At 40.9% G+C, this 27666-nt stretch overlaps 1 protein-coding gene across 2 annotated transcripts; it reads right to left on the bottom strand.

Annotated features, from left to right (window-relative positions):
• Nucleotides 1-573: 573 nt before the first annotated feature.
• On the bottom strand, nt 574-27666 carry DHX29 (DExH-box helicase 29). Of its 2 annotated transcripts, XM_083465707.1 has the most exons (27): nt 27290-27666; nt 25913-25986; nt 25495-25608; nt 24121-24250; nt 23291-23430; nt 22565-22687; nt 21741-21867; nt 21102-21260; nt 20093-20258; nt 18851-18974; nt 17485-18087; nt 16818-16961; nt 16521-16697; nt 15903-16043; nt 14475-14619; nt 13097-13217; nt 12252-12336; nt 11444-11532; nt 9420-9548; nt 8949-9024; nt 8398-8622; nt 6956-7092; nt 6297-6390; nt 5182-5469; nt 3519-3650; nt 3072-3168; nt 574-1562 (listed from the first exon to the last, which is right to left on the bottom strand). In XM_083465707.1, exons 1-27 carry the CDS (start codon nt 27489-27491, stop codon nt 1507-1509), a joined length of 4098 nt encoding a protein of 1365 aa, XP_083321833.1. In that variant the 5' UTR covers nt 27492-27666; the 3' UTR covers nt 574-1506. The 2 variants fall into 2 exon arrangements, with proteins under 2 accessions (XP_083321833.1, XP_083321834.1); XM_083465708.1 differs by lacking the exons at nt 25913-25986; nt 27290-27666 and having other exon boundaries at nt 20097-20258; nt 25495-25546.

Raw genomic sequence — 27666 nt, 5'->3', positions numbered from 1 at the left:
TCCAAACTACATTACAGATCTCAATCATTTCAAGGACTGGTTCATTAAAAAAACAGGGTTCATCACCAATGGCTTATCCAGACGAGAAAACTGGAAGCTTCAGCTGGTGAAAGGGAAACATGTCACATTTTGCAATCTCTTAAAAGTTTTCCAAAGGCCTTTTCCATATGGTATATGCAACAAAACAGTTTAGCCTACTTAAAGCTAATAAATGAAACCAACATCAAAATTTGCAAAATACCACATCCAAAATAAGAATAGAAAATTGCACAAGGAGCTCATGCAGCTGTTAATTTTATATGAACATAAATTGCAATCCAGTGTTGAACCTTGATAGATCTGAGTGTTGAACCTTGATAGATCTGGGGCAAATAACTCTCACAACCTTATCAACATCACAGGATTGTTGTGATGATGCAGCAATATAATCCGGTTTATCGTTTACTTTGATCAATCTTAGCAGGAACTTTCCTATATATTTCAAGATCGGTCAGATAAATGTAATACATTCATATTTTGTTTCCCAGTTATGCTGTCTGAGGCAAAACAATGACTTGAAAGTTCAGCTGAATATGAGTGGAAAATATTTTATTTGGCTCGATTATAGATTCATCGCTGGTATCTAAAGACTGAACAGAGTTCTTGTAGCTTCTGCAGTACATTTAAAAAGTGGGGAGAGAATTCAAATTCTGTAAAGAAGACGAAGGCAAATGGATGCTTAGAAAGAGGAAGACTATGCAGGAGAGAAGTTCTTCGAATATTTAGGCTTATTAAAAAGTAATGGTTCTTTTATTTTTCCTTATTACATCTTTTGTTCTGAAGAACGTACTTTTAAATTCTTGATGTGCAATGCTAAATATTTATTTATGAAAGACCTTTAACATTTTTCTCTCAAGGTTTGGTACATACTCAATTCAGGCACATGATGTCAATCCAAAAGAGAATGGGTTCTAAAGGATTAATGGAACTCCAGAACTAATGGCTTCTACAAATACCGATTTGTAATTTGCTCTCTCAAACTCACCTCATGAGTAATAATCAAAGAACAGCAATTTTGTAAAATGTATTGCATCAAATTACCATGATGTAGATAAAAATCCTATTGATAATTATGTAGCACATATACTTTGGCAAAGAAAAGTCTCCTGCTCCCCAATTGCATATTCCTAAAGAGAACTAAAACCTATTCCATAAATTCAAATTCTGCTCTTGAAAACATAATCAAGTCAAGTTCACACTTTCTCCTTGACATATATCACATTAATACTGAAACCATTTATGTTGATGCCACAGTTTAAAAACATTCCAACAAGGGCCACCCAATTTTATTGTCATTTTTACAATGCATTCCTATTCTTCACAGAATGACATAGAAAATATATGCAAAGTCCAAGCAGTTTCCACATGATAGTATTATGCTCTTTTACAGTTAGCATGTTCTTTACTTTAGATATAAATTTCTTCTTCCAATTATTGTGGTTCTGTAGTTGCAGCCAAATTCTTGTTTCAGGTAGTGTTTTCTGTTTTTATCAGTTCTTTGATGATGTTCAAAATCTTATCATCTGGGGAATAGAATGACAATAAGTACCGAAGAATGGAAAATTCAGCCGTATTTCCCAACCCCATCAAGAACTATGATCGTGTATTGTAGATTGTCACGCTGCACCCTGCCTGCTTAAAGCAGCACAAAGTATCATGAGGACTGAAATGATAAGGATGTGAAGTTCAGCCTCTTCAGATCTGGGATATTAATGTACCTGAGGTCGCTTGACTATTCACAAATTAGAATTGTGCACACAATTAAATACATGGACCATAGATAGAGTTTTCAGGTTATGGTTTAAAAACCCTTCTTGTGTTTAAAAGAATAGGTTGGAATATAATCCTAAGAGCTATCATGTTTATATTTCTAACAGTGAGTCCATCTATTTAATTTTTCTAGCATCAATCACCAAATGCCGCATTTTAAATCCCGCCACACATTGATTCACAACTTGATTCCTATGCTGAGGTATTTGCCTAAAGTAGTTGAGAGATAACCATCTGCAGCGGCCAGTGCTCACAATTTTGTGCATTCAGATTGTTAAGCTATTGTTATGGTTGTTTAGTGTTTGCAGTGATGTCCAATCTCCCTCAGTTTTTGCTCAGAAAGAAAAACTTGCATAAAATTTAGAAAGTGTGCCAAGGAATTTGGACACATTAAGCTGTCGAACATGAAAGAAAGTGAACTGATGAGAGCAGTGGCGTAGCGTGGGTTGTCAGCACCCGGGGCAAAATCCCCTAACCCATGGATTTGCACCCCCTAACCCTAACCCCCAAATGTTGCGCCCGGTGCGGCCGGCCCCCCCTGCACCCCCCACGCTACGCCACTGGATGAGAGGCCTTGTTATCTGAAGCCATGCTATGTACACACAATGCATTGTGTGTGTCTCATGCTAAAATAAACTCGGGCAAAATCAGAAATGGCACTAGTGTGCTTGTTACACTGGAAATTTGAGCTGCTAAGTCACCATTCTACATAATGAAGGTGTTTTTTTTTTAAAGGTTTATAGTTATCTTGTTTCAGTAAGAGTTTACCTTAATCAGTTTTGTATTTTATTTTGGTAACTTATCCACAGAGAACTACTCTACTCATGTTCAACGAAAGGCACAATACCAAATTAAAAAATAAGTTCACACTAACGTTTACCTGCATCTCTGTGGCATACAGACTGCAATGTATTTGTTTCAATAGATGGACCCTTTCTGAGCACACATTTCTTTGTGTGTATGAAAGATAGGTCCCTTTATTGAAATAAATGTAGGAATCCTTAAGGGAGAAGTCCATGGATGTATGGGGACTCCTGCATCCAAACATAACTGAAATATTGCAACGCACTAGCTTACATCAAGAAAGTGCTCAGAGCTGAAGAAAGCTGTGCAAAATAGTGACCTCCCCACCCCCAGTGGTATATGATATTCATCCATCATACATAAAATCTAGGAGAATGATGCATATGTTTTGCTATTCCACAAATTTTACATATACTGAGTTCAATATTTTTATGGCTGTGCTGGGGATGGGGAATTACCTTCAAGTGACATTTTAGGGTTTTCAAGTTTTTGCTTTAAAACAGACTCGATGAGTGCTCTCAGTTGCTTGAAAATCACTGCGATTTTGACAGGAGCCTGCAAGAATAGGAATATTAAATCTTATATTTCCCCTTCGGAACAGTTTGTTAATAACATATCAGATCTTAAAAATTTGCTGTTGAAAACCAACCATGGTTTGCTGGAGTGAGAACAAGTGATGGGACCTTCCCATCCCTACTTTTGCATGCCTAGATTGAAAGAAAACTGTTTTGCTATATCAGTTTCCTGCCACATCCAAAATCAGGATAATTTTATCTGATTTGTAAAGCAGGTTTATAAGAAGCATTTAAACTGGTTTTCTGGCTCTGATGTAATGGGGAAACTGTGTTTTAACAAACTGGAAATCTTCTCCCAACCTGGATGGATAAAAGGGGAACTAAACATACCTGAAAATGGATCCAGCCATCAACAGACAAAAGCCGTTCACGATGCAATACTTCTATGTCTCCGCCGAAAAGCAATATTGGGAAGGGGGAAATCAAAGTAGTTTCTTTCAAGTATACCTTGGCGTATCTTATCTGCATGAAAAACACAAGCACAAATAATTATGTTACTTGACTCAACTGCTGCTTTTGATATAGCAGTACATGATTGTTCTGCCACAGGGAATTGTTACACACTGCCCTTTGAAAGCATGTTGAACCATTACAGTGGTACCTCGGGTTACATACGCTTCAGGTTACAGACTCCGTTAACCCAGAAATAGTACCTCGGGTTAAGAACTTTGCTTCAGGATGAGAACAGAAATCGTACTCTGGCGGCGCGGTGACAGCAGGAGGCCCCATTAGCTAAAGTGGTGCTTCAGGTTAAGAACAGTTTCAGATTAAGAATGGACCTCCGGAACGAATTAAGTACTTAACCCAAGGTACCACTGTACACCAAATGCCATGGATCACAATGAAAATTTGACGGTAGCAGTTCCCAAACCTTTTCTCCCACGGATGATGTGAAAGTTGATGAAGGTCATGGGCAGACCACTTAATGATTGTTCTGCCTCTTGTGGCAATTCTAAAGCACTATGCTAGACGCTGTATGTTTTTTTATTGCTTCTTTTACTTCTTATAGTACCGTATTTTTTACTTCTTTTATTTCTTATTGTACCGTATTTTTCACCCTATAAGGCGCACCGGCCCATAGGACGCACCTAGTTTTCAGGGGAGAAATTCTCCCTGCTTTTGCGGGAGGTGGGGGAATTCCCCCATCTCCCGCAAAAGCCCACAGGAGGGAGAAGGGACTGACTCAGCCAGCCAGTCCCTTCTCCCTCCTTCGGGAAAAGCCCCCAAGAGCCGCGCAGCCTTTAAAGAGCGTGCAGCTCAAAGTGGGGTCGGGGAGCAGCGCGAAGGCATCACTCGCCTTCCCACTGCCCCCCATCCTCTGGAGCAGGCGATGGGGGAAGCGCTGCGCTCCCCCACCGCCAGCCTCAAAGCCGGGTTGGAGAGTAGCGGGAAGGCGTCGCTTGCCTTCCCGCTGCCCACCATCCTCTGGGGCTGGCGATGGGGGAAGCGCTGCGCTCCCCCACCGCCAGCCTCAAAGAGCAGACTCTCCTGGCTTCAGCGAAAACAACGCGAAGCCTCCGGAGCAGGATTCGGAGGCTTCGCATTGCTATCGCTGAAGCCAAGGAGGCTGCATTCGCCCCATAGGACGCACACACATTTCCCCTTCATTTTTGGAGGGTAAAAGTGCGTCCTATAGGGCGAAAAATATGGTATTTTATTGTATTCAATTCGAATTCCATAAAATTCACACTGCAATAAAATAAATAAAATAAGCAATAAAAATACATTTTAAAATCAACATGAATATTTAATGCAGACATGCTGTGGACTACCTGAATGAAGCTTGCATATCTTTAGTGGTATGCGGACCATAGTTTGGAAACCACTGTTTTACAAAGTACCATAGATCTAAGATGCTGTAGGTCATGCCCACTTAAACCAAGGCGAGAAATCCTGGTCCTAAATAGCATATCGTTTTCCTAGCACTGCAAGACATCTAACTCAAGATTTGTTGCGCCATTCCCTCTGCTTGGCAGAATGTTGCAGATCTTACCTTTTCTTGATATATCAACCACCCATAGGTTTGCAGGTCCCTGTTCACAGAGGAAGGGTGAACTTGGGCTTTACCCTGAGCAGTCTCTGTTATGCATGCCAGCTTCTCGGTGATATCGACAGACTTGGTGTACATTATCTTCCCCACATTGTCATAAAGCCCAGCAGTCAGCACAGCTTTAAGGAGGACCATTTCTTGTAGCGAAAGGGCGTGTGTGCCTTCATGGTGACAGGAGGGCGCTGCAAATCCTGCTGCCCGCACCACCCTGATTAGCTCTTTTTTAACATCCTGAAATAGATGCAAATGGCAACATTTTAACAATTCAGTCACTATTCAACAACAGATTTTCCAACAACGGCAGCCTATTTTCTTTTAGTTTATCAGGTAAACTACACTTGATTAATGAAGATACTAAACACATTTACAGAAAAGGTGAGAAACTTGATTGCATTTCATTTTAGTTTCTAAATATATTATAAACAGATAATAAAATTTATGATTTCAGCATGGTGTTACTATTATTAGTTTAGTTATTAGCCTATAAAGTTCAGGGCCCAAATATCACGCATTACTACAGAAATTTAGAGCCTCAGTTGCAAAAGGAGTTCTAAAGCAATCAGAAAGAGACAATGGAGTTTAGCCCCATCTATTCTGCATTATTTGCATGAAAACAGATACCACTTTCTCCAATGATGTTTAGGGTTATGGTCATTTTAGTTGCTAGATGAGAACATTAAGGCCCCATTCCACTTGAGCTTGTCAATGGTTTTAGCAGTTCTAGTTTTTATCTGGTATTTTATTGGTATCTGAAGAAGTGTGCATGCACACGAAAGCTCATACCAAGAACTAACTTAGTTGGTCTTTAAGGTGCTACTGGAAGGGATTTTTTTATTTTGACTATGGCAGACCAACACGGCTACCTATCTGTAACTAGTTTTTATCTGTAAGCTGCCTCGAGTCCTATCAGGGAAAAGGGCAGGATAATAATAATAACAACAATAATAATAATGTGTGTGGACATGTGGTGTTCTCCCCACCTTGTGTGTCCGTTTAAGCCACTTATAAATCCCTAAACAAGGCTGAAGTGTTTTAAATGGCAAAATTGTTGCTGGTACCTCCAGAGTTAATAGCGAAGTTCTGTTGAGGAAATTTCTCCTGCAGTAAGTCATTTCAGCGCGGTATCCTCCTTCATGACGAGCTTTCTTCCATCTAGGCAAAAGAACAACAACCAGCTCTCCTAATTATTATAATATAAAAACTCATGATGCAAGAACACAAAAGAGTCACAGTCAAGGAATATGGGAAGTAGTGCTTCAGAATGCAGCCTCATGAGGCTGTTTTTGGAGTCCCCCCTTTCCCTTCCCTAAATGTTCTTGTAGCTCTGCAAACTTTTGTGCTTCCTTGATACCTTCCCTCTTTTGTGGGGGAACAGTATTATAGCACGGCTGCAGTTCCTAGGTTGGAACCCCTCCTTTCCCCAGTTAGCACTATGACAGCTGCATTTGCAACACAGACCATTTCTGTTGGCACTAAAGGCAGTTTCTTCTGAAACAGAAGACAAAATGAGCAGAGAATTCGGCTGCCATAACACTGTATACTTTGTACTTCCCCAGTTTCAAATGTGTAGCATAGCACTATGACAGTAATGGGAGGGAAGACTAGTTAAGTGAACCCTAAGCACCTTGTATAGTCTGGATAATAAATAATAACGAAAGGTTTATCACAGAATGCATTCTTTTGATCAAAATGCTTTAGGAAAGAATACTTGAGTTACCCCAGATATGCCTGGTAAATTGTTAAGTGGTCTGAGTTTGCCAAAGCCAGAGATGATTTCGCAAGGTCTGCTTCATCTTTTCTTCCCATTGGTGTAGTAAATGGAGATTTCTCTGTCATTACTGCAGCGAGAGTGGCCTGCAAACCATAGCAAGATATGATAAATTAAATCCAATAGCAATTACATCTTTATTCCCACCGGTATCTATTTCATTAAGTTTGCATAAGATCAAGAACCAAAGTGATTACACTGCCACAGAACTCTACTACATAATTCAAAGAATTCAAAGAGTTGGAAGGGACCTTGAAGATCATCTACTCCAACCCCCCAGCAGTGCAGGAATATGCAGCTGTCTCTTATGGGGATCGAGCTTGCAGCCTTGGGGCTTTCAGCACCATGCCCTAAGCAGCTGAGCTATAATTCGTCAGTGGAAAAATGAAAGCAAGGAGCTAGCATTACATGTGATCACAGATTTCTGAAAGATTTGGAAAGTGAAAGGCAATGGCACATAAAAGCTGCCCAGATCCATCTCGTTCAACCTTCTGCTTCTTAAAAAATGCCAAGTTGGAAATTTCTGAAACCTCCTAAGTAAGGCATGATGAGGACAGCTATTTTCTTTATCCTTAATTGAGCAATGTCTCAAATATATTATTGAAAAATACATCCTATTTGGGTATTGTTACAAACTTCAGAAAGTGGCACACTCCAGTTTGCCCTGAAACAGCTAAAGTCGTGTGTAGATAGATAGATACAGTAGATAGATAGATAGATAGATAGATAGATAGATATAGATAGATAGATAGATAGATAGATAGATAGATAGAGATAGAAGATAGATAGATACAGTGGTACCTTGGTTCTCAAACAACTTGGAACCCAAACACTGCAAACCCGGCATTAAGTGTTACGGCTTATGAACTTTTTTCGGAAGCCGAACATTCTCTGCTTTGAGTGTTATGCTTCCGATTCGAGTGCCACACTTCCGTTTTGAGTGTTACTCTGAGGCTTGTCTGTTTTTGCTATTTATTTTGCATTTTTGTTTTTGCAGCTCTTTTTTGTTTTTGTGACTGTGTGGAACTCAGTTCATCTACTGACTGACTGGACTGTGTAACTGCAGTACATTGTTTATTGCTTTCCTTTTATAGATCAATGGTCTCATTAAATAGTAAAACTCATATTAAATTGCTGTTTTAGGGATTGTTTTTAAAAGTCTGGAATGGATTAATCCATTTTGCATTACTTTCTATGGGAAAGCACACCTTGGTTTTGGAACGTTTTGGTTTTGGAACGGACTTATGGAACGGATTAAGTTTGAGAACCAAGGTACCACTATAGATATATGCCTTAAGACGATAACAGGTCCTCAATATTAACAATTATTTTGCAAGCACTGATACTGTCTAAAGTTTAGAAAATAGTCGATGTAATGGCGGTCAACTTACCACTGGTTCCAAGCAGCCAAAAATAGCACCAAATATCAACATTTTACCAATCTTTACATTGACTGGTAATGCTGCAAGATGTTGGCCTAAAGGAGTCAGTTTGGGCTCACTTAATTCACAAGCCCCAATCTTCCGTAGAACGTTCATGGCATTGCCAACTACTTGAGGCTGAGGTGGGTCTAAGGCCTTGGAGAGGAACTCTTCAGGAGAGCCAAGATTACATTTCTGTAGATGACCCAAGAGCAAGGAAGAGATAAATGCATCTAACAGCATCCTATAATAATAAAGTATAACTTTATGGATATATGTCCTCCACCAAAATACACATTTCCTAAAAAATATTCTTCTTTACAGTTACTTGCATTCATGTGCATGGCAATATGAAACTTTAACATCTGTTCCTGCCCACTGCCTGCACAGATCAAATAGGTGCTTAAGACATAAATAAACTTTTCCATTTTCCCCCTGCAGGCCTTCAGAAATCAAACCCAGCCTCTTATGCTTTCCCGATAAATCAGAAGTATTAATAATTGAAACAGAAAAGCTCATACCATGATGTGAAGGCACAGTTCTTCCAAGGGCACCCGCAATATTTCTGGAACAGAGTAGTCTGCAAAACTTTCAAATCTGCAAAAAACACAAAGGAGAGATGCAGTAAGATGTGGTTCATATTGCTAAATCTGCCATGAGATTATGTACACAGGCGTAACACAGCGTTAACTAAGCTGGCGGCCATTTCATTGACTGAGGGTACGGGAAAACACAACAATAGTGCAAGTTAGTTCTAATCAAGATCTGACTAGTTTGGGCTCTGCTAATTCTATCAAATGCCTCTCAATGTCCATTGTGAAACTCACTGTGGGTGAAAGGGCCTTTTTCACTTAAGTACTATGCAGAGAAATATTTGGGGGGCAGAATACATGTAGTCATTTAACAGCCAAGTGAAGTACCATAATAGATTATTTGCAATCATAAGTACTACTTGCTTAGCGTCTAAATCTTGAAGGCCAAGACAGCCTTACCTATCTCTGGTGTACATTCGGAAGCAAAATCCATCCCTCACGCGACCAGCTCTCCCTTGACGTTGTAGTGCGCTAGCTTTACTGACAAACGTCTCCTCCAATGAGCTCATTTGACTGCTTTCGTGGTATCTGGGTTAAAGGGAATGAAACACAAATTTCCATTAAAGCGTCTACGTTAAAGCCATGTTAAGAACTTTCTCTGCAAGCAGATCTGCAAGCAGATTCTGCAAAGTCTGCTTCACCTTTTAGTCTAAGTGGAATATTTCTACAGTCACATCAAACTAGTTGCAATTACAGGTGCCTATTGACCTTCGTAGAATCTACCTCAAAAATGGACCGTGGTGTTTTAAAATGCATGGCGTGATTTAATTTTCTGGGAAGTAAACTCACATTCCTGTGAGAAATCAAAGTAGCTTAGAAACTTCTGCTCCTGTGAACAATGAAGATAACAAGAGACTTGGTCTTTAATTGAAGAGTCCCAAGAGAAAAGATTTGAAAGACAAGGTGATATAGGATGGATAAGCAGAGAGACCAGGCAGGCTGGATGGAGGCGGCAGCAGGGAGAGGAAATATATTAATATATATTTTTAAATGGGTCCAATGTAGCAAACTAGGATTTTAAAAATGGCCCTTAGTTCGAAAATACCTGATGATTGTCCTAGACAACCTCACACTATAGCTGCAATTAGGTTCAGAAGTACTGGCTGTGGACTCTAGTGTAGGAACATGGCAACTTGTTCAGAATCTTGCAACCTTTTCTTCTACAACCTTAGCATACAAATACAATACTCAGTATTAAAGAGAATAACTTGAAAAGAACTGAGGTGGTTTCTGCTGTGAGAGGACTGAGATTAGAGTTTATAGTGGACAGTATACCAGATCTTTTCACCAAAAATAGTTCCTAGTTCTTTCCTTAGCACCATCATCTGGGCACCTGTTAGTTTCCTTTAGGACCAAGTTTTTTTCTTACCCAATCAGCAAAGAATTTTTTTTACAAAAAGGGGGGGGAGAGGATTGTATAACAAAAATGAGCACATGCAAATATCCGTTATGCATGCTACTTGTAGAATCTTGATTTTCTTGTGAAAGAGCTCCATATTTCTTACATACAACTCCATGCCACAGAATATGCAACCAGCAAAACAAAAACCACTGCTTTCCAGAGACATAGCATACTACTGCATGGTTCTGGTTACAGAAATTAAGTCTTGCCACGAAAATAATCGTGCATTTTCCATGTTACCAATCACTTTTAATCTAAATTTCTAGGCTGCTCTTCATCTAAGGATCACAGGGCATTTTAGAATACAAGAACACAGAAATATATAACATAACAAGCAATAAAAACAATACCCTCCACAAATTTAAAAGGCCATACATTATTTAATTAGCCAAAGGCCTGGAGAAGAGGAATGCTTTTGCTTGGTGCCTAAAGATATGCAACAAAGGCACCAAGTGAGTCTTTCTGGGGAGAGCATTCCAAAAATGGAGAGCCACCACAGAAAAGGCCCTATCTTGTATTGCCTTTTGAGGAATTAAGGGTTTCTTAGGTTAACTGGCACTTTATACTACATGCTCACATAGTATTAGAAATTGAGATATGAGCTAGGAGCTAAATGGCACCTTTAACCTAGGTTGTGGGTGCAACAATGGAATGGCTAGGCACACTTTTTTATAACAAGAATACAAAGCTGAAAATGAATGAACTGCAGCTAAAATATTATGTAAATTTTTCAAATGCTCTACCCCACCCCTAATGCCCACCCCCCTAATACTCTTAAGAGGGTCTCTTTTCTGGTCTTCAAAGAGTAGCTGGAAGTGGGTAGGCAGAAAAAGGTCCACCTTTCCTTCCACTCTGTAGTTTTAATCTGAAATCTTAGACACAGTACTGCACCCAGAGCTCAAAAACTGCTCATGCTAATAAAATTCCGTGTCGCAAAATGTGCCTAGAACAATGGGAGTTTTGAGCACTGCGCTCACATTACAAAAGCACTTCAATACCAATTGTCAACACTGAGTGTTACCTATTTTCCTTTGTCCTTCCAGCGTCAATTACAAAAACAACATCAGGTATAGTAATACCTGTTTCAGCAATATTCGTGGCCAAAACAATCTGTAAAAGAAACAAAAAAATTGTTAAGTGTTTCATTGTTAGTGTGCTGCCAAAGTTTTCCATTGTTATGGGGGGGGGGGCGGTCCAGCTTTTATACATTGGATGGAATGTTAATATTTCATATGAATGTTTTGTCAGAACAGCTGATGTATTTATTATGATGCTTTCAAACTAGGGTCTAGGGTGCTCCAGCAAACCACCATGCAGTAGAATCTAGGTAAAGTCACTCTGTATTTCATCATGAATCAATATAGATGATCTTCTTCATTCTCAGCAGTGCAATTTATTCATTTCTGAAGACTTTACTAAAAGCACTATGAACACCCACTTTCCATCTCCTGGAGAAACATTACTTTGCCCAGTAACTATCATCCCTTACTTTTGAAAAATTATGCATGCCAATTGCCATCAAATTGTATGCATATTTATTCAGAACCAAGCTCCATTTTGCTAAGAGGGACTTGGTTCCAAATAAAGGTGCAAAAGATTGCCACCTTTGAGGAAGTGATCTTGCTTATTACCCACACATTGTGCACAGGCAGACACGATTCTATAGCATAAAAGGGATGCGGGCAGCATATGTACAATTTGGCAGCATCAATCATGTTTTGAAACATGTGAACTGAAGGCAGTCTGTTACGCCGATAAGGGGAGGAGGAAACATCAAACTGGAACGCAATATGAGACAGACAGAGTGTAGAGAGTTATATAAACCATACCTTTCTAACACCAAACGGGGGCAATGTAAAGGCAGCTGCTTGGTCTTGGGTGGACAGAACAGAATGCAGTGCTATTAACTGGTGCCTGAAAGGATTGTGTAAAAAACAACAACACTGAATGACTGTGTGTTTATTTCTAAGACTGCATGTCTTAGACATTATGCAAAGTAAACAATGGTCATTATGCTAATTCATATGTGGACCCATTTTAGAATTAACTCAAGAAAGGCTCACATGGCTGCATTTTAGAAAATACGGCTTGAATGCTGCCCCCTCCAACTGATGGCTTCTTAAAAGTTTGGGAAGGCAAAATCCCATGCACATACAGCTTACCATATTTTCAGGCTTATATTTCTTTCTGCACCTTCAACCTTCCTCCAACATCATTGCCCTGACTCATCCAGCATGGTCTGCAGCAGGTGGTGGGAACTTTTGGCCCTCCAGATATCGCTGAACCACAGCTCCTGTAAGCCCTAGCAAGCAAGTAAGCCATGGCCAGGGATGATGGGAGTTGTAGTTCAACAGTGGCAGCTCAATCTGGACGGCCAAGGGTTCCCCACACCTGAACCGAACAATGGTTACATTAGCAGTTCCTTAAAAGTGTTGCAGAAACATGAATATTTTTGTCCATCGAATAAATGATAGCAAAGGGGGCTTCTCTGAAGAGGGGAATTCTGGGTCCTGGCTTGTGCAGCATTTAAAAATTTATCCATTAAACAAGTAGGGCTCATCTTTTCAGCTAGCAAATTTGTTTAGCCTTTCCATAATCTATTTAAAATTACATACACACAGCACCTATTTCCCATGCGAACTGATCAGTGTTTTTCCAAGAATAATTAGTTTACCTCTCCCTTAGATTAAACCTTCTGTCAGTTGAAATGAGATCATGCAACTGTTGGATATGAGCAAGGCCTGGCAGAAAAATCAAGACAGCTCCTTCTACATTTTTGAACTGGGGAGTTCTGTCTATAGAGGAAACAAAAAAAGAAAACAATTCACATTCGGATTTGTGGTTTTTTTTTTAAAAAAGCCAATACTCCATGGTTAGACACCCACTGTTCTACCATTAAGGAAAGCAAACAATTCAACATCATATTTATTTTATTTATTAAATTTATACCCAACCCCTCCCCCCCAAAGGAGCCCAGGGTGGCCATTCATACACAGAACAATCTTCTGTATGTTAACTCAGAAGTCACATGGAATTTAATGAGCCTGGTGTCCAGAAGAGTGTACAGCAGGCGTAGGAGGTCCTTGTTTTTAGTCTGGGGGCCACATGGCAATGGTGGGTGTGGTCAGAGGCAAACAGTCCTTTTTATTCAAGAGAATTTGCATACTGCTAAATTGTCAGGACAGTTTACAAGAAGCTCTAAGCAGTTTTACAGTGGTACCTCGGGTTAAGTACTTAATTTGTTCCGGAGGTCCGTACTTAACCTGAAGCACCACTTTAGCTAATAGGGCCTCCTGCTGCTGCCGCGCCACCGGAGCACCACTTCTGTTCTCATCCTGAAGCAAAGTTCTTAACCTGAAGCACTATTTCTGGGTTAGCGGAGTCTGTAACCTGAAGTGTATGTAACCTGAAGCGTATATAACCCAAGGTACTACTGTATATCTAAGTTAGTGGAGGGATGGATGTGGCTGTTCCCTTTGCACAGCAAGCTGTGTTCCTGCATTGCAAAGCCAAGGTTTCTAAGCTACACACCCACACACACCCTCCTTCCATCCAGGCAAGAAAAGGCATTATGACAGGCAAGCGTCAAGGAGGGGGCCAGTGAAGAAGTGTGACCAAGGTCCAGAAAGAGACATCTAGAGCGCTGCATTTGACCAACGGGTGTGAGGCTCACCAATCCTGATACATAGGATTCTTGTTGGCATGCGTCTGCCTCAAGAGACAATGGTATGCGCCTCAGGGAGTGAAGTCAAACCTGAGAATCGCAGCGCCTGCTATGGCTGCAGAGATCAGTAACTTGTAACTGCCATTTTTGCTGCGTTAGCAGCACCGAAGTGACCCTTCTTGAGTACTGTTGTATGGAGGTCCTGGGATGCCCAGAGAACAAGACCTCCAGATTTGTGTAAGGTTTACTCCTTAGTCTCTCCCCCCCCCCTCAAACATGTCCCACAAGGACATATATTAAGGATAGCAGCCTTAATATATAGCATTAAAAAAAACATTTTGGTCTGTAACTTTCTAACAGCTTTAAAAATAATTCCAAAAAGACATACCTAGGAATGCAAGCAACTCCAAGATGAGGTCAAAATTTATCTTGTAGGGATTCATATAAAAAATGGCTTGACGGGTTCGACTGCTAAATTTTTGGTAGTAAGGTCCTAAATCAATACCTGGTGAAGACTGAACTGGAATATGTTCCTAAGAAAGGGTGGGGGGTGAGAAAGAACACTGGAAATATAAGTTCTGAAATGGGTTAACAAAATGGGTATTTGTTTATAGCTTGTTTTATAATACTGCAACGTGGATGACAAAATCATAAACATAGAAATGAAAAAACAGTATAATTAAAGCTGTATTAACTACGATTACTACATAAAACAAATACTTTACCTAGAAACTGAGGTCAAATGACACTGTTCAAAGACACATTTAATCTATGCTATATTTTGGAAAGTGGCTTGTCTGTTCTCTATGCAATTGGACATTTAGGATACTGCAACCAAATTTTGCACAATGATTCTTGAGATCAAGGAGGTTTTGGTCTATGTTTGGATACAGTTGGACGCCATTTTGAATCACAATGGCAGACTGAATCTTTCAAAACTGCACTGATTTTTTTGGCTTCTTAGAATTCCCGAGCAATGCCAGGTATGAGACTTCTGGCTAAAAACATTTGTGGTAAGTCAAGATGCACAACCTCCAAATTACTTTGATATTCATGGGTCAGCAAACTTTTTCAGCAGGGAGCCAGTCCACTGTCCCTCAGACCTTGTGAGGGAGGCCGGACTATGTTTTGAAAAAAATATGAACGGATTCCTATGCCCCACAAATAACCCAGAGATGCATTTTAAATTAAAGGTCACATTCTACTCATGTAAAAACACACTGATTCCTCGACCGTCTGCGGGCCGGATTTAGAAGGCGACTGGGCTGCATCCGGCCCCCGGGCCTTAGATTGCCTACCCATGATTTAACTCTCCTGATCTGCCTTGGCTTACAGTGGGTGAAGGACCAACATGCTATTCCATAGATACAATGGGACTGAAACCATTAGCAGTCCAAAAAGACCCTTTATTATAAGGGTTTAGTAAGAGAGCCAGTGTTGAACAGCAGATAGAATTTTGGACTTGAACTGCTGAAACCTGGATTCAGATCCCTGATGAGTCGTGAATCTCACTGGGTGACCTTGCGCCAATTACTATCCCTCAAATAACCTGCCACACAGGATCCTCATGAAGATAAATAGGGGGCAACCTCATGTATGTTTCCCTTTGAAAAGAATATGGGATGCAAGTGTATCAGTAGCATGGTTATCGTACACACTCATCCTCTACGTAACAAGTTCAGAGAAGCCCATTTTGGGGTTCTTAAAATGCATGTTCAGAATCCACTTTCTAACTGTTCTGCGCTGGTTTTTCAGTATGATGTTGAAATACTGTTCATGAAAGGAAATTGAATCCCCTGTGGAGAAAGCGTCTCACCTGGTATTTTGTAACTCCTCCTCCTTTGCTAGTAACATTTATTGTTATTTCCTCCTCTTCTTCCAAAAATTTCTGACAGTATTCAGAATCTTTCTCAAGGATAAAACCAGTTTCCTCTATCACATCTTCAACATGGAAAACCTAGAGTTGTGTAAAAAAGAATTATGCTTTGAACGTTACTTTAAACAAACTTCAGCAGGGTTTTGAGTATTATGAAAGGAAGGGACCAGCTTTACTTTTTGTTGTTGTTGAAATAGGTACCTATAAAGGCTTATCTGAAAAATGGATAATTTAAACTTTGGCACAAGGCTCCTCTGTCCTGTTGTGCTGTGAAGCTATACAAGAGCAGCTCATGTTAATCATTTTCTCCCCTCAACACATGGGTTCAAGCAAAAATAAATCAAAAATACATTACTTGGTTCAGGTATAAGTTTAAAAACGTTATATGGCATTTCATTGAAGGAATAAAAGAAATATGGACACATGGCTTCCTAAGAAGATTTCTTAAACAAAGAGTCTTTTCAAATAACGACTCAGGATTATAGCCACTTGTTGCAAGAATAGGCAAAATTGGATTTTAATAGCACACCCAAGATATGAGTGCAATTGTATATTTACCTCTACAGGATAACTTCTTCCTGAAATTCTTAGTATGGGACAGTGAGTGAAATAGCTGGAGAATTTCTCACTGTCTACCGTGGCACTCATCAAAATTAGATGCAGGTCTGAACGCTTGTGCAAGATCTCTCTTAGGATAATTAGCAAGAAATCTGATTGAACACTTCTTTCATGGACCTTGAAAAAAACAGAATGGAAAGCGAGTTAATGAATGAGACAGAAGCAAGGGCTTTCTATAAAACATGTTGCTTTGCACTGTTCCAGTCTTCTGCAGGTAACTGTGTAAGTGTTGCTAACCTCATCCACTATAACATGAGACACGTTAGAAAGAAGAACATCTTCTTGCAGCTTTCGAAGAAGAACTCCAGTTGTACAGTAAAGCAATCTAGTGGCCTCGCCTGTTCGGGATTCCATACGGATTTGATAGCCACACATGGAATTCTTAATTTAAAAAGAAAGAAGAACAGATTAGTATACAAAGGGTGAGCCTGTAGTAAACTTATTACTGGCTGGATTTTGTGCTGGATTTTGAATCAAAAGTCTTACTCCTGGGGAAAATTGTATGGATCTAGTTTTAAAATGATTGCTTTACAGAGTCTACCTATTTGACAAAAACACAGCACTCTTGGACTTAAGTCTCCTTAAACACTAAATAGCCAATGCAATATGGTTTTTCAGTGGGGTTTGGTTTTTGGTTTACAGACTCCCAGCTAGTCTATCCTGGTGATGCTTTCTTAAAGGATATGCAATAGCTTCTCTCTGCAGCACTAATCGTTTTTGCAAAAGAATACCAGAATATGAACAGTATAGCAGTCGGCCAGTCATTAGGAGAGATGCTTCAAGCGAAATCCACAGCAAGGAGGGACTCTACTTGAAATCCCTATGATAAGAGGTCCCATTATAAACTGATAATTAGAAAAGGCCTAAGTCAGAGCACACAGCCACCCTCCCACAGGCAACTTACTCTTCCTCCAGGTCCACTTTCGCAGCCCAGCTCTTCACATACTCTGGTTGCCAAACTCACTGCGGAAATCCTTCGGGGCTGGGTGCAAACAATATTGCACTTATTCAGATTTCGTTCGTTATGCAGCAAGTCCTCCAACAAAAAATGTGGAACTTGGGTACTTTTGCCACTGCCTGTTTCGCCAGCCACAACCACAACTCGGTGCTTTTTAAGAGTCTCTATGAGGGCATGTCGGTACCTGAACACAGGTAACTGCTCCCTCTCCTTTAAAAGCCTCTGGTATCTAGGCGTATTCTGCAGTTTCTTAAAGAGGGTCCTAGCAGGTTCCAGGTCATCTGTAACTGGGCTGTCGAGAGAGAGACCACCAAAGTCCTCTTCGGAAACCAAGTTCTCCCAAGAGTCTTCTGCATCTTCCAATATTTGGGGCTTGCTTTCCAGCGGCTGCTGGGGCTGTTGCTGTTTCAGCTTGTTTAGCAGTTTAGCAATGAACTGGTCACGGGGTTTGTTGGTTTCCATCTTGTTTTCTTCTTCCTTTTTCTTTTCAGTGTCACTCCATTCTAGCCAAACCTCCCTGTATGTGGGAGGAAGTAACTGATGGACTGACTGCGGAAGAGACAAAAAACAAAACAAAAAAAAAACACACTTTAACTAGGGGAAATATGCACTGGACCTGGTAACAGGACGTTTACAGTGTGCATGTTTCCTGATCCACCAGCCTCCAAAGGGTACATGTTCACATACATGAGCTACCAAATGGTGAATTGGCAAGTATGAACCAACTCCTGTAAGGTGTGCTTCCCTGGTGTCAGGGAACTGACATCAGAGGCACGGGAGAAGGAGAGGGTCTCTGATTCTGCAGGAGAAGGTCCCAGCGCTAGGGGGAGACTCAGCTGGGAAAGAGGGGAAGAGAATGAGTGTAACACCAGGGATCCAGGAGAGCAACGGGACAGGGAGGTGCAGGGGCTCCAGGACTCTTCGTTGGAAGTTAATGAGGAGAGCCCAAGCACCCCGCTGCCCACACCCACCCTGCGCAGGAGACTCCCGCGCAGTGAGAGGCGGAGACGCTTAGGCGTCAAACAACTCTTATGTTGGCAACGCTTTAAGAAACGCCCACAGACAGATTCTACGAGTGACTAAGAGCAGCCACGCTAAGATGGGCTGCGCAGTCCAGAGGGTTTAACCAGGCAATCCGATGCTCAAACGGGGCAGGATTACGCACGAGTAACTCCCAACCACTACACCTGGGTTCCTTTGGGAGGAAGGGCAGATATAAATCTAGTAAATAATAATAAATACAACTGAACGATTTTAAATGTTGTCTGCACTAGGAACAGTTTTCAGAGTTCAATCATATACAAAACCTCACCTGTCCTTTGGTTAATTGGTAAAGTGCTAATGTAGCAGCCAGGTGTTGAGCCTGCATGCTGTCCTCCGTAAGGATCGTTGGAATTGCTGTCATTGTTTCGTCAGCCGACTTGGTAACTCTCACCCTTAAGAAGTTAAATCAAAGTGTATAAATTCATTTTAAGTCACACAGCAATCATATCTACTTTGAATAAAGGATGGCTTTCAACTGCAGGATTCAAAAAGTTAACCCTTCTACACATTTGGGAAATTAAGTGATACCACAGAGGTACAGTGGTACCTCGGTTTTCAAACGCCTCCATAGTCAAACGTTTTGGAACTTGAACACTGAAAACCTGGAAGTAAATGCCTCAGTTTTCGAATGTGCCTCAGAAGTCAAACAGGAAACATGGCTTCCATTTTGAGTTTTCCGTACCGAGGCTTCCATTTTGAAGCTTCCGCTTTCAGTTTTCAGTTTTAAAACGTTTCAGAACTCGAACAGACTTCCGGAATGGATTACGTTCAAAAACCGAGGTACCACAGTTACCCCTCATCCCACTTTATGCTCCACATAGTCATGTGTTTGTTCTATTGTGTTTCAACAAACACCCTCATTAAAAAAATAATAATGAGGGGGGGGGTTTAGCAACTCCATCCTAATAAAATACTATGCTGATGGCTGAAGGTGGTGATGTTTAGAATGGTACACTGTTTGCCTCTTCACCTGCCTCCATCAGCAGAATTTCATGCAACTGTGATAGGGCATATATGTTTTAATCCAGCCCATACTTAAGAGAGAGAAAACACCTCCATCAAACTACTTAATCTGTACCAAATGCTGACTGGCTGAGGGTGGATAGGAATTAAAATTGGAACTGAAGGGAGGGTGGAATTAACATAGTACTTGGAACACTAACAGAAGCATTCTGTGCTATTTGCTAGGGACTGTGAGAGGCTGCTCAGGATCACCTTTATCAAAAAAGCATATGCAAAGACTTTGTTCCACACTATGGAGTCACCATAACCTCAGTTTTGCCTCTGCCTCAGTTTTTCCAACTGGGAAAAAAATCAGCCTTTTTCAAATACTTATTGTATGAATGAGACCGGCATCAAGTCCATCTATTTTAAAGATGGGCATTTTATATGCATTCAGTAGATATATAGCAAGTCATTAAGTATCCATTCATAACCATACTAGAATTAATGGGAAAGGAATTAAAAATTATCAAGCAAAGTCAAAAGGAAAGTTAATATCAGTACATACCTACATTTCCAATATCTTCCTGCTGGAACTTTTTCAAAAGATGGGTTTGGGCACTTGGGATAATGTTTTCTGCACCAGTCAATCAAAAACTGTTTGGGAGATTTCCCAGTCCAGCTTCGAGCAGTATAATCAAAATTCCTCACGTCCTGAGGTTCTTTCTTTTTCACTAACATCAATCAATAAACGATTCATTATTTTGCACGACAACACAGAGGTCATTACCAGAATTAAAGGATGAATGATTTAAACACAGAACTATGCAAGTCAGCATTGATTTATACTGCACAGCATTGACTGATTCTTGTGTTACCTGTTCAATCCCGACCACTAATTCAGACTCCACACAGGTCTTACTGTGGTACGATTTATATACAGCCCCCTGCTAAGCCTCTAAACACATGCACACAGAAGGATCTCCCTTAGCCCAAAGGAAAGGCTGTGGAGAAAGCTTTTACTTGCGGGACAATGCACAGTTAATTCTGAACACAAAACACAGTGATTACCTCTAGCACCACTTCTTAATAATCCTATTAACACTAGGATGCCACATTGCGCAAGAATCCAGATGAATATAAATTGTAGAATCCTGTCCTATATCACATTTATGAAAAACCAGGGCAATCAGTTAAATTAAAGCTAGTGACTAGCGTGTATTTAGGGTCTTGTGTGGGAAAGCAAGTGTGGTGTAGTGGTTAAGAGCGGTAGACTCGTAATCCAGATGCCGCCGAACTACAAATTCTATCAACCCTGGCCATGGGTTCGAAAGGAGTTGTAGTTCAGCTGGAGGCCTAAAAGTTTCCCAGATCTGCTCAAGGTAGTAAACCTACATCAGGCTAAATGACAGGTCTTGCAGATGTTGCAGACTCATGTCAGAAAACCTGTTACCTAAGAAAATCACATCGTGCCATTTTAGGGTTTCTCTTCCTTGCATTTCTACACAAGGATGGTGATTTATTCTAGATAATGCTCGACAAAGGTTTTATGTTGTTTTAAACAAACTGCTCCATACCTTTTTGTTCCTCAGGAGGAGCTTGAGGTTTTTCAAGCAAGCGCAAATTCAATGCCCCACCCGTTTCAAGAGGCACAGGAACCTTTTTCTTGTCACTTGGTTGGTTTGTAACTTTTATTGCAGGATTAAACACGGGGTGTTCTTCCAGTCCTGCCATTTCTGCCAAGAAGGAAACATAAGTCAGGTAAGACCTTGGCTACTATAGTGGGAAGGATAAAGAGGAGGGAGTGGATTGCATATCTTTAAATGGCTTGGGGGAATATCTTTTTGGGTTGAAGATCAGAAAATTCTCATTCCTATGCGTGTTAGTAATGTTTGAGAAGTGCCAAGTGGGCACGAGACACGGGTCTTGTCAGTCACATTATGAAAACTTCCCCGTGTGCATTTGTGTAACACAGAAAGGCCAGGCTCTGAATTCTGAACCTGCAAGTATGAAGGAACTTATTTCGCTTTCCTTTGTACCAAGTGGAATGGGAGCAATTGCGCTTTTGCACACACAACTTGATCAATCTCATAATGGAAATAAAAAAGTCAATCATGTTTGTATAGCACCAACAATAAACATGCTTCTTCACATTCAATACCAATAGTGTTTTTCCCTCAACGTGCTACAGATAAATGAATTTTGAGTGCTCCTACCTTGTTGAATGCGCCTTATTTTCTCTTGCGCCACCTTCTGTCCTTGCTTGTTTTTGTCTTGCTTGGAAGAACTTGCTTGTTCTTTTGCTTCCACAAGTTTCCCAGCCAAGTGTAAATATCTTTCATTCTGTTCCAGATGAGCTACTTAGTTATTATGCAAGTGCAGATTAAATGGCACACAGTCTACAACAGGAGTGGGGGACAGTTTTGGCTCCATGAGCCAGATTGGCCTCGTAGGGCCAAATCTAACAGGTAGTCTACCCACGGTGTCATTATGACAAGACATGATTGACAGCTGGGTGGGGATGCTCACCTGTCAAAACGACTTCCCCTCCAATCTCAAATGGGAAGAGGGAGAAGGCTTACAAAAGCATTTACAATCTCCACCCCCCCCTCCACAACACACTAAGATCAGAGTCTCTTCATGACAATCTCACTCTGATCTTTAATCTCTGCTCATCTCCACAACCTCAGCTGAGAAGCAACTTTCTTTTTAGAGCTCTTTTAACTTACAAAGAGTGAAAGATGATGGTAAGCATTTTGTACTGCATCAACTCAAGAAAGTTGCTCTTAAGCACTCACACTAGAGTTCTAGAACTATGAAAAGCATTTTCAGTTTTCTTAGGCCTGCGATTATTTAACAAGCTGCTCGATATGAATGACAAAGGACTCATACTTTAATGGATACTTGAGTACATGTAAACATAATGAGGTTGCGTTGAAATCAAGAAGTATTTAACCTAACATGGTGCCTGTTAAATTTGTTGAAAATGCCCATGCTTTTCAGCGAACAAAGATCTATATAAAATGGCTTATAAACTTACCGGATCAAATTTTTCTTCCTCCGAATTTTTCACAGATTCGCTGTTCTCCTCGTCACTCTGTTGGTCTGCATACTGCAATATCCATTCCTTCATGCTGATATCCTTGTGTTTTCCTGTGTTTACCTTTGGATAGTGTAAAAATAATTTGATAAGGAGAATATACATGAATTATTCACTCTCTATAATTAGCCGTTCTCGATACGAGACAGGTGCTCTCTATAAAGAGATAGTCCTACTTTTTTTTATTCTCAATCTATCTATGAATGGAGAGAGGTTTTCTTTAAAGACCAGCTGATACTGATACACCTGTTTCTACTACTTCAGTCAGCAAAAACAGACCATAGATTAGAGTGAAGCGGTGCAATCCTTTGCATATTTAATTAGAATGAAGTTCCATGGTGTCAAACGGGGATTATTTATTAGTGAGTTTAGGATTGCTAGCCTAAGGGTTTATTAAATTAAACTGTAAACAGGAACATGGCCTAGGAAAATATGAGATATCAACAAGTAACAATAAAACCTAAAATATTTTATTAGTTGTAAGGGAACCTCTTGATTTAATTCCTGCAAGTTAATTTATTTTAAAATATTCTCACTTTACTATTTAGGGCAAAAAACCAATCAATCAATAAAAAATGAAAACTGACAAGTAGTTTCCTTTTGATTTTGTATTTTTTAAGGCTTCAAAAAACCCTTCACACAGTTTCTGCATATCCAATAAAGTACCTTTTTTTCATTGTCGTCTTCCTTCTTTTTATTGTTTGGTGCCTGGGGAGTTTCACTTCGAGGCAAAGGAGAATGGAATTTTGCTCTAGTTTTCTGTTGTTCTTCCCCAAACTGCTGACTGAAACCTTCAGGCAATGCATCTTTAAAAGAAAAGTTGAAATTTAAATAATGCTTATGAACATGTTCTTTACATGTGCATACTACTGCTATGTTCCAGTATAGAAAAAGGAGTTTAAACCCTCCCATTATTTTCATCGAGTTCTACTCCAATAATAATTTCAACACTAACTGTTTGGTCACAAAGTAAGTGCACTCAGTTCCAATATATATTCACTATTCTCCTCCTGCTGATCTCATGAAAACCTTTGTACCTATGCCCTATATTAACTGTTTCAACTAAATGAGGGCAAATATATGTTGTCTGAATTTTGAAACTGCCTGTTTTAATATGTGTAACATCTACTTGATTTTTTATTTAGCAGTTAAACTCTGTGCAATACAATAAAGCAGGCTTCCTCAACCTCGGCCCGCCAGCTGTTTCTAGGCCTACAACTCCCATGATCCCTAGCTAGCAGGACCAGTGATCAGGGATTATGGGAGTTGTAGTCTCAAAACATCTGGAGGGCTGAGGTTGAGGAAGCCTGCAGTAAAGTAATTCCCCATGGTAGTTCCAAGTAGTAAGCAAGTGGTAGGTTACTAGCATGAATGCAAGCTTCTATAACTTTCTTAACTAATTGTAAAAGGAGGAATACATAAAGACAGGAAAAGGTCAATTTCAGTTGCAAGCAGCACTCTTAAACTTCAAAGCCAGATTTTTCCTTTATATTTACCATCAGAAAGGTTTAAGCACAGCCAGTCTAGTGCAGAATGCAGATCACCACCATACAAAATAGTATTTTTCATAGCTTCTTCAATATCTTCAGTCTTAAAAGAAAATCCTTGCAAAGCCATGTACACATCCTATAAAGAACAGTATGTTAAGGAAACAGAGGTTACTTGCCCCAGGCTTTTTATCTTGGAAACACTTGAAAAAGCAATCTCCCTTTACTGTTATTACATAGTTGTTTTATCCCACTGGAAGTGTAGTGCTGTTCCCAATGCGTAGAGCATGAGGAAATCCATACTCACTGGAAGCTACATGTGTCAATCAGAGTTCCTTGGGATCAGTCCCAAAAGCTTTGTATAATATGCTAAGTTAACAGTTCAAAGAGGTAGTCAGCTAGTATTGAGATGTTACAGAGGAACCCAACATTAGGGTTACCATATTTCAGAAAGTGAAAATCTGAATACAAAAATTTTTGGGGTGGGGTGGCGGTTGGTGAGCTTTTTTTTTTAGTTTTGCCCAAAGTTGTTGATCTTTGAGGTTTGGGGTCTATTTTTAAGAAGTTCTCCAAAATCTAGACTTCCGTTGCCATGTGTCATGATTTTTCTGGATGTTTCAGCTATTTCCACCCAGACACTGTTTCCAACTGCCGTATTCCAGCTATGTCTGGGAAATTCCAGACGCATGGCAACCCTACCCCACGTTTTAATTATGTTATAGGGATTGGAGTGAACTGTGAGATCATGTACTCCTTCCCCCACCCATCTACCCTCAACCACAAATTACCCATACCAGACTTAAGGGCAATGCCAACACTGAGAAACTATGGTTAACATTAACTGTGTTCCCTTCTCAAGCAAGGCCTGCTAGCCAGCTTCAAATTCTGATTTCAAAAATTGATCTAGAATCTTAGTTTGTATTGTCCATGGTTAAGGTTGGAAATGGTTTGGCAATGTGTGCTTGAGAAAGAAACTGAGTTCAACCACAAATATATTCTTGCACATATCTTTCAAAATAAAGCCATAGCTCAGTGCATGTAGGAAGTGTAAGGTTCAATGCTCAGCATCTCCAGGTAGGGCTGGGGGGGGGTCCCTACCTAAAACCCTGGAGAACTGCTGCCAGTTAATGTACAGAATACTGAACTAGATAGGCCAATGTTCTGACCTAGTTTAAGGCCAGTTTCCTTTCTTCCTTGTTTGCTGATGAACAGTAGGACAAGGCTGAACACAACGAAAAAGTCTTCACTATCAATTTCAATGAAGATTTTTTTAAAAAAAGACACATGGAGCTATAAAAATCAAACTAACTTGAATTATGATTAAACCTTTTCAGTGACTCCCCTGTTCCCAAACATTTACTACGTTTGTTTCTCATACTTCACCTGTAATTTCTTTGCTGTAAGTCTTCTAGAAATCATTCCCTGTTCACCGCTTTGTTTCTTATGCTCATTGATTACACCAATAATTCTTTTTTCCAAGTTACTGTTAATCACTACCTGTGAAGGCAAAAAATAGTTACAACCAGAACAAGTTCTTGCAAACTGTTAGCTGCAGTGCATTAATAGCTGAGCACAATTGCAAGCCCATTGAAACAGAATATACACTGTGGCATGAATTGTTCAGATTACTACATGAAAAGATTGATGCACTAAATACGCATCTATGTAAGGATATTACTTAATAGCGTGTGATGCTTTAAAGGTGAAGGAATGCTCAATATTACTTATGTAGAATATTTACACTTCAGATTAGTCTAACATAACAAAACATGAGTCTTTCCCTTCTAACAGATGCCCTTACCTTAAGAATAGATTTATCTGCATTTGCGGAAGCACCAGAGTCAGATGATGAACCAAAGCTGTAGGTTTTTGGACCTGTGAAGCCAAACAAAAATTATTTGAGTAATATCAGACAGAGGCAAAACTGACAGCCAAAACACTGCTTTCCTGATATAAGTAACTGGAATACTTGTTTGTTATCAGTGTACTCCTTTTACATATACTAGACCATGCTGGAGTTAGAGCACAAGCAAGCAATGGCATGGGCAGAAATATCACTGACATCATGCCAACAACACATGAATAGTCTAGCAGACATGAAGCTTAAACATGGCTAGAATCACATATGGAAAGCTTACATGGGTAATTAATTATTATAATTATTATATATTTCTTTATACTCCAGCTTTTCCACGAATCATTAGAAAACATTAATATAAGTAAAATTAATGTATATGATTAAAAACATAGATAATTATAATAAAAACAGCAAAGCACCAACCCTTTTATTAAAAGCAGTCAGTTCCCCAAAACCTGTTGGAATAAGAAGGTTTTCACCTGCTGGTGGAAGGATAACAGAGAGGAAGCCAGAATCTGGGAGCATCTACCAAGAAGGCCCTCTTCCATTACCCTACCAAGCGTCCCTGTGTGGGTGCTGGGACAGAGAGAAGGACCTTCCCTAAGGATCTCAAAACCTGGGCAGGTTTGTATGTGGGAATGTGGTATTTCAGATAGCCCGGATCTCGGTTGCTGTATAGGCACTTTGAACTGTGCCTGGAGTCAGACCCGTAGCTAGTGGAGCTGTTGTTAAGAAGGGAGCCACCTGCTGCCTAGAACCAGCCTGGGTCAACTACCCAACTGCTGTTCTTTGCGCCCTGCTGAAGTTTCTGAGCACTTTTCAGTGGCAGCTCCACCTACAGCTCATGACAGCAATCCAATCATATGGGCTTTCAAACATGGCCTGCATCCTTAGTATAAAATCAGGTTACAAGAAGCAATATGGTAAGATGATCAGGCTCAAGACTGATCTGGTCCAGCATTTCATCCTCACAACGGCCAAACAAGCTCCTTGGGGAAGCTCTCAGGAAGGACCCAAGCCCCACAGCAATCTCCCCATTTGTGACTCCCAGCAACCAGCCTTCAGAGGCAGCGGAGGGAGAACAGTAGCCATCGCGGCTAGTCCCAACCTTCCTTGCAGCCTGGGGAGGCAGCAACGGAAAGCGCTTCACCTGTCGGATTTCTGCCTTAAACGAGCAGAGGGGAAGCTTAATGAATGCCCACTGAAATCCTCCACGGCACGCAACGCGGGAGTAAGTCCTATGGAGGCCGGTGGGGCTGGCTTCCGAGCAGGCGTGCGGAGATCCCTGCACCCTCCGAAGGCGGTTCCCGTGGCGGGTACCTTGCTTCAGGCGCGGGTCCTTGCCAGCGGGGCTCGGGCGGGGCGCCGAGGTTCTCTTGCCGGCAGCTTCGCCGGCGGCTCCGGACTCGGTCGCGCCGGCGCCCACCGCTTTGGCCCGGGCTGCGGCTACCGCGGCGGGATGGACCGCCCCAGCCCCCGCGGCGCCGCTGCCGCCCTTGTGCTTTTTGTTCTTGCCGCCCATGCCCGACGCCCGCGCGCGCCCCTCTCCGCCGCGGAACCCGCACAAAGACCTCGCGCCGGCTCCGCTGGCATCCGAGCTCGGCAAGCCTCCCGCAGGGACAGCCGCTCTGATTGGGCCGCAGGCAGCTACGGGCACGTCCTAAGCTTTTGACTCGTGTTTACGGGCACTTCCGCCC

The sequence above is a fragment of the Podarcis liolepis genome (assembly GCF_965112155.1).
Source record: "Podarcis liolepis genome assembly, chromosome: 11".
Classification (NCBI taxonomy): domain Eukaryota; kingdom Metazoa; phylum Chordata; class Lepidosauria; order Squamata; family Lacertidae; genus Podarcis; species Podarcis liolepis.
Note: the sequence above shows the minus strand (reverse complement) of the source record. Positions and strands in the feature narration are given on the sequence as shown.

What these genes read in the sequence shown, in the direction of transcription:
- DHX29 (XM_083465707.1), bottom strand. Translation starts at nt 27,491, where the DNA reads ATGGGCGGCAAGAACAAAAAGCACAAGGGCGGCAGCGGCGCCGCGGGG. An exon ending in GTGCTTAAACCTTTCTGATG is followed by an intron (nt 23,431 to 24,120) that starts GTAAATATAAAG and finishes TTTCTTTTAAAG; the next exon opens with ATGCATTGCCTGAAGGTTTC. An exon ending in GAGGAGTTACAAAATACCAG is followed by an intron (nt 14,620 to 15,902) that starts GTGAGACGCTTT and finishes ACCCTTTCTTAG; the next exon opens with GAACATATTCCAGTTCAGTC.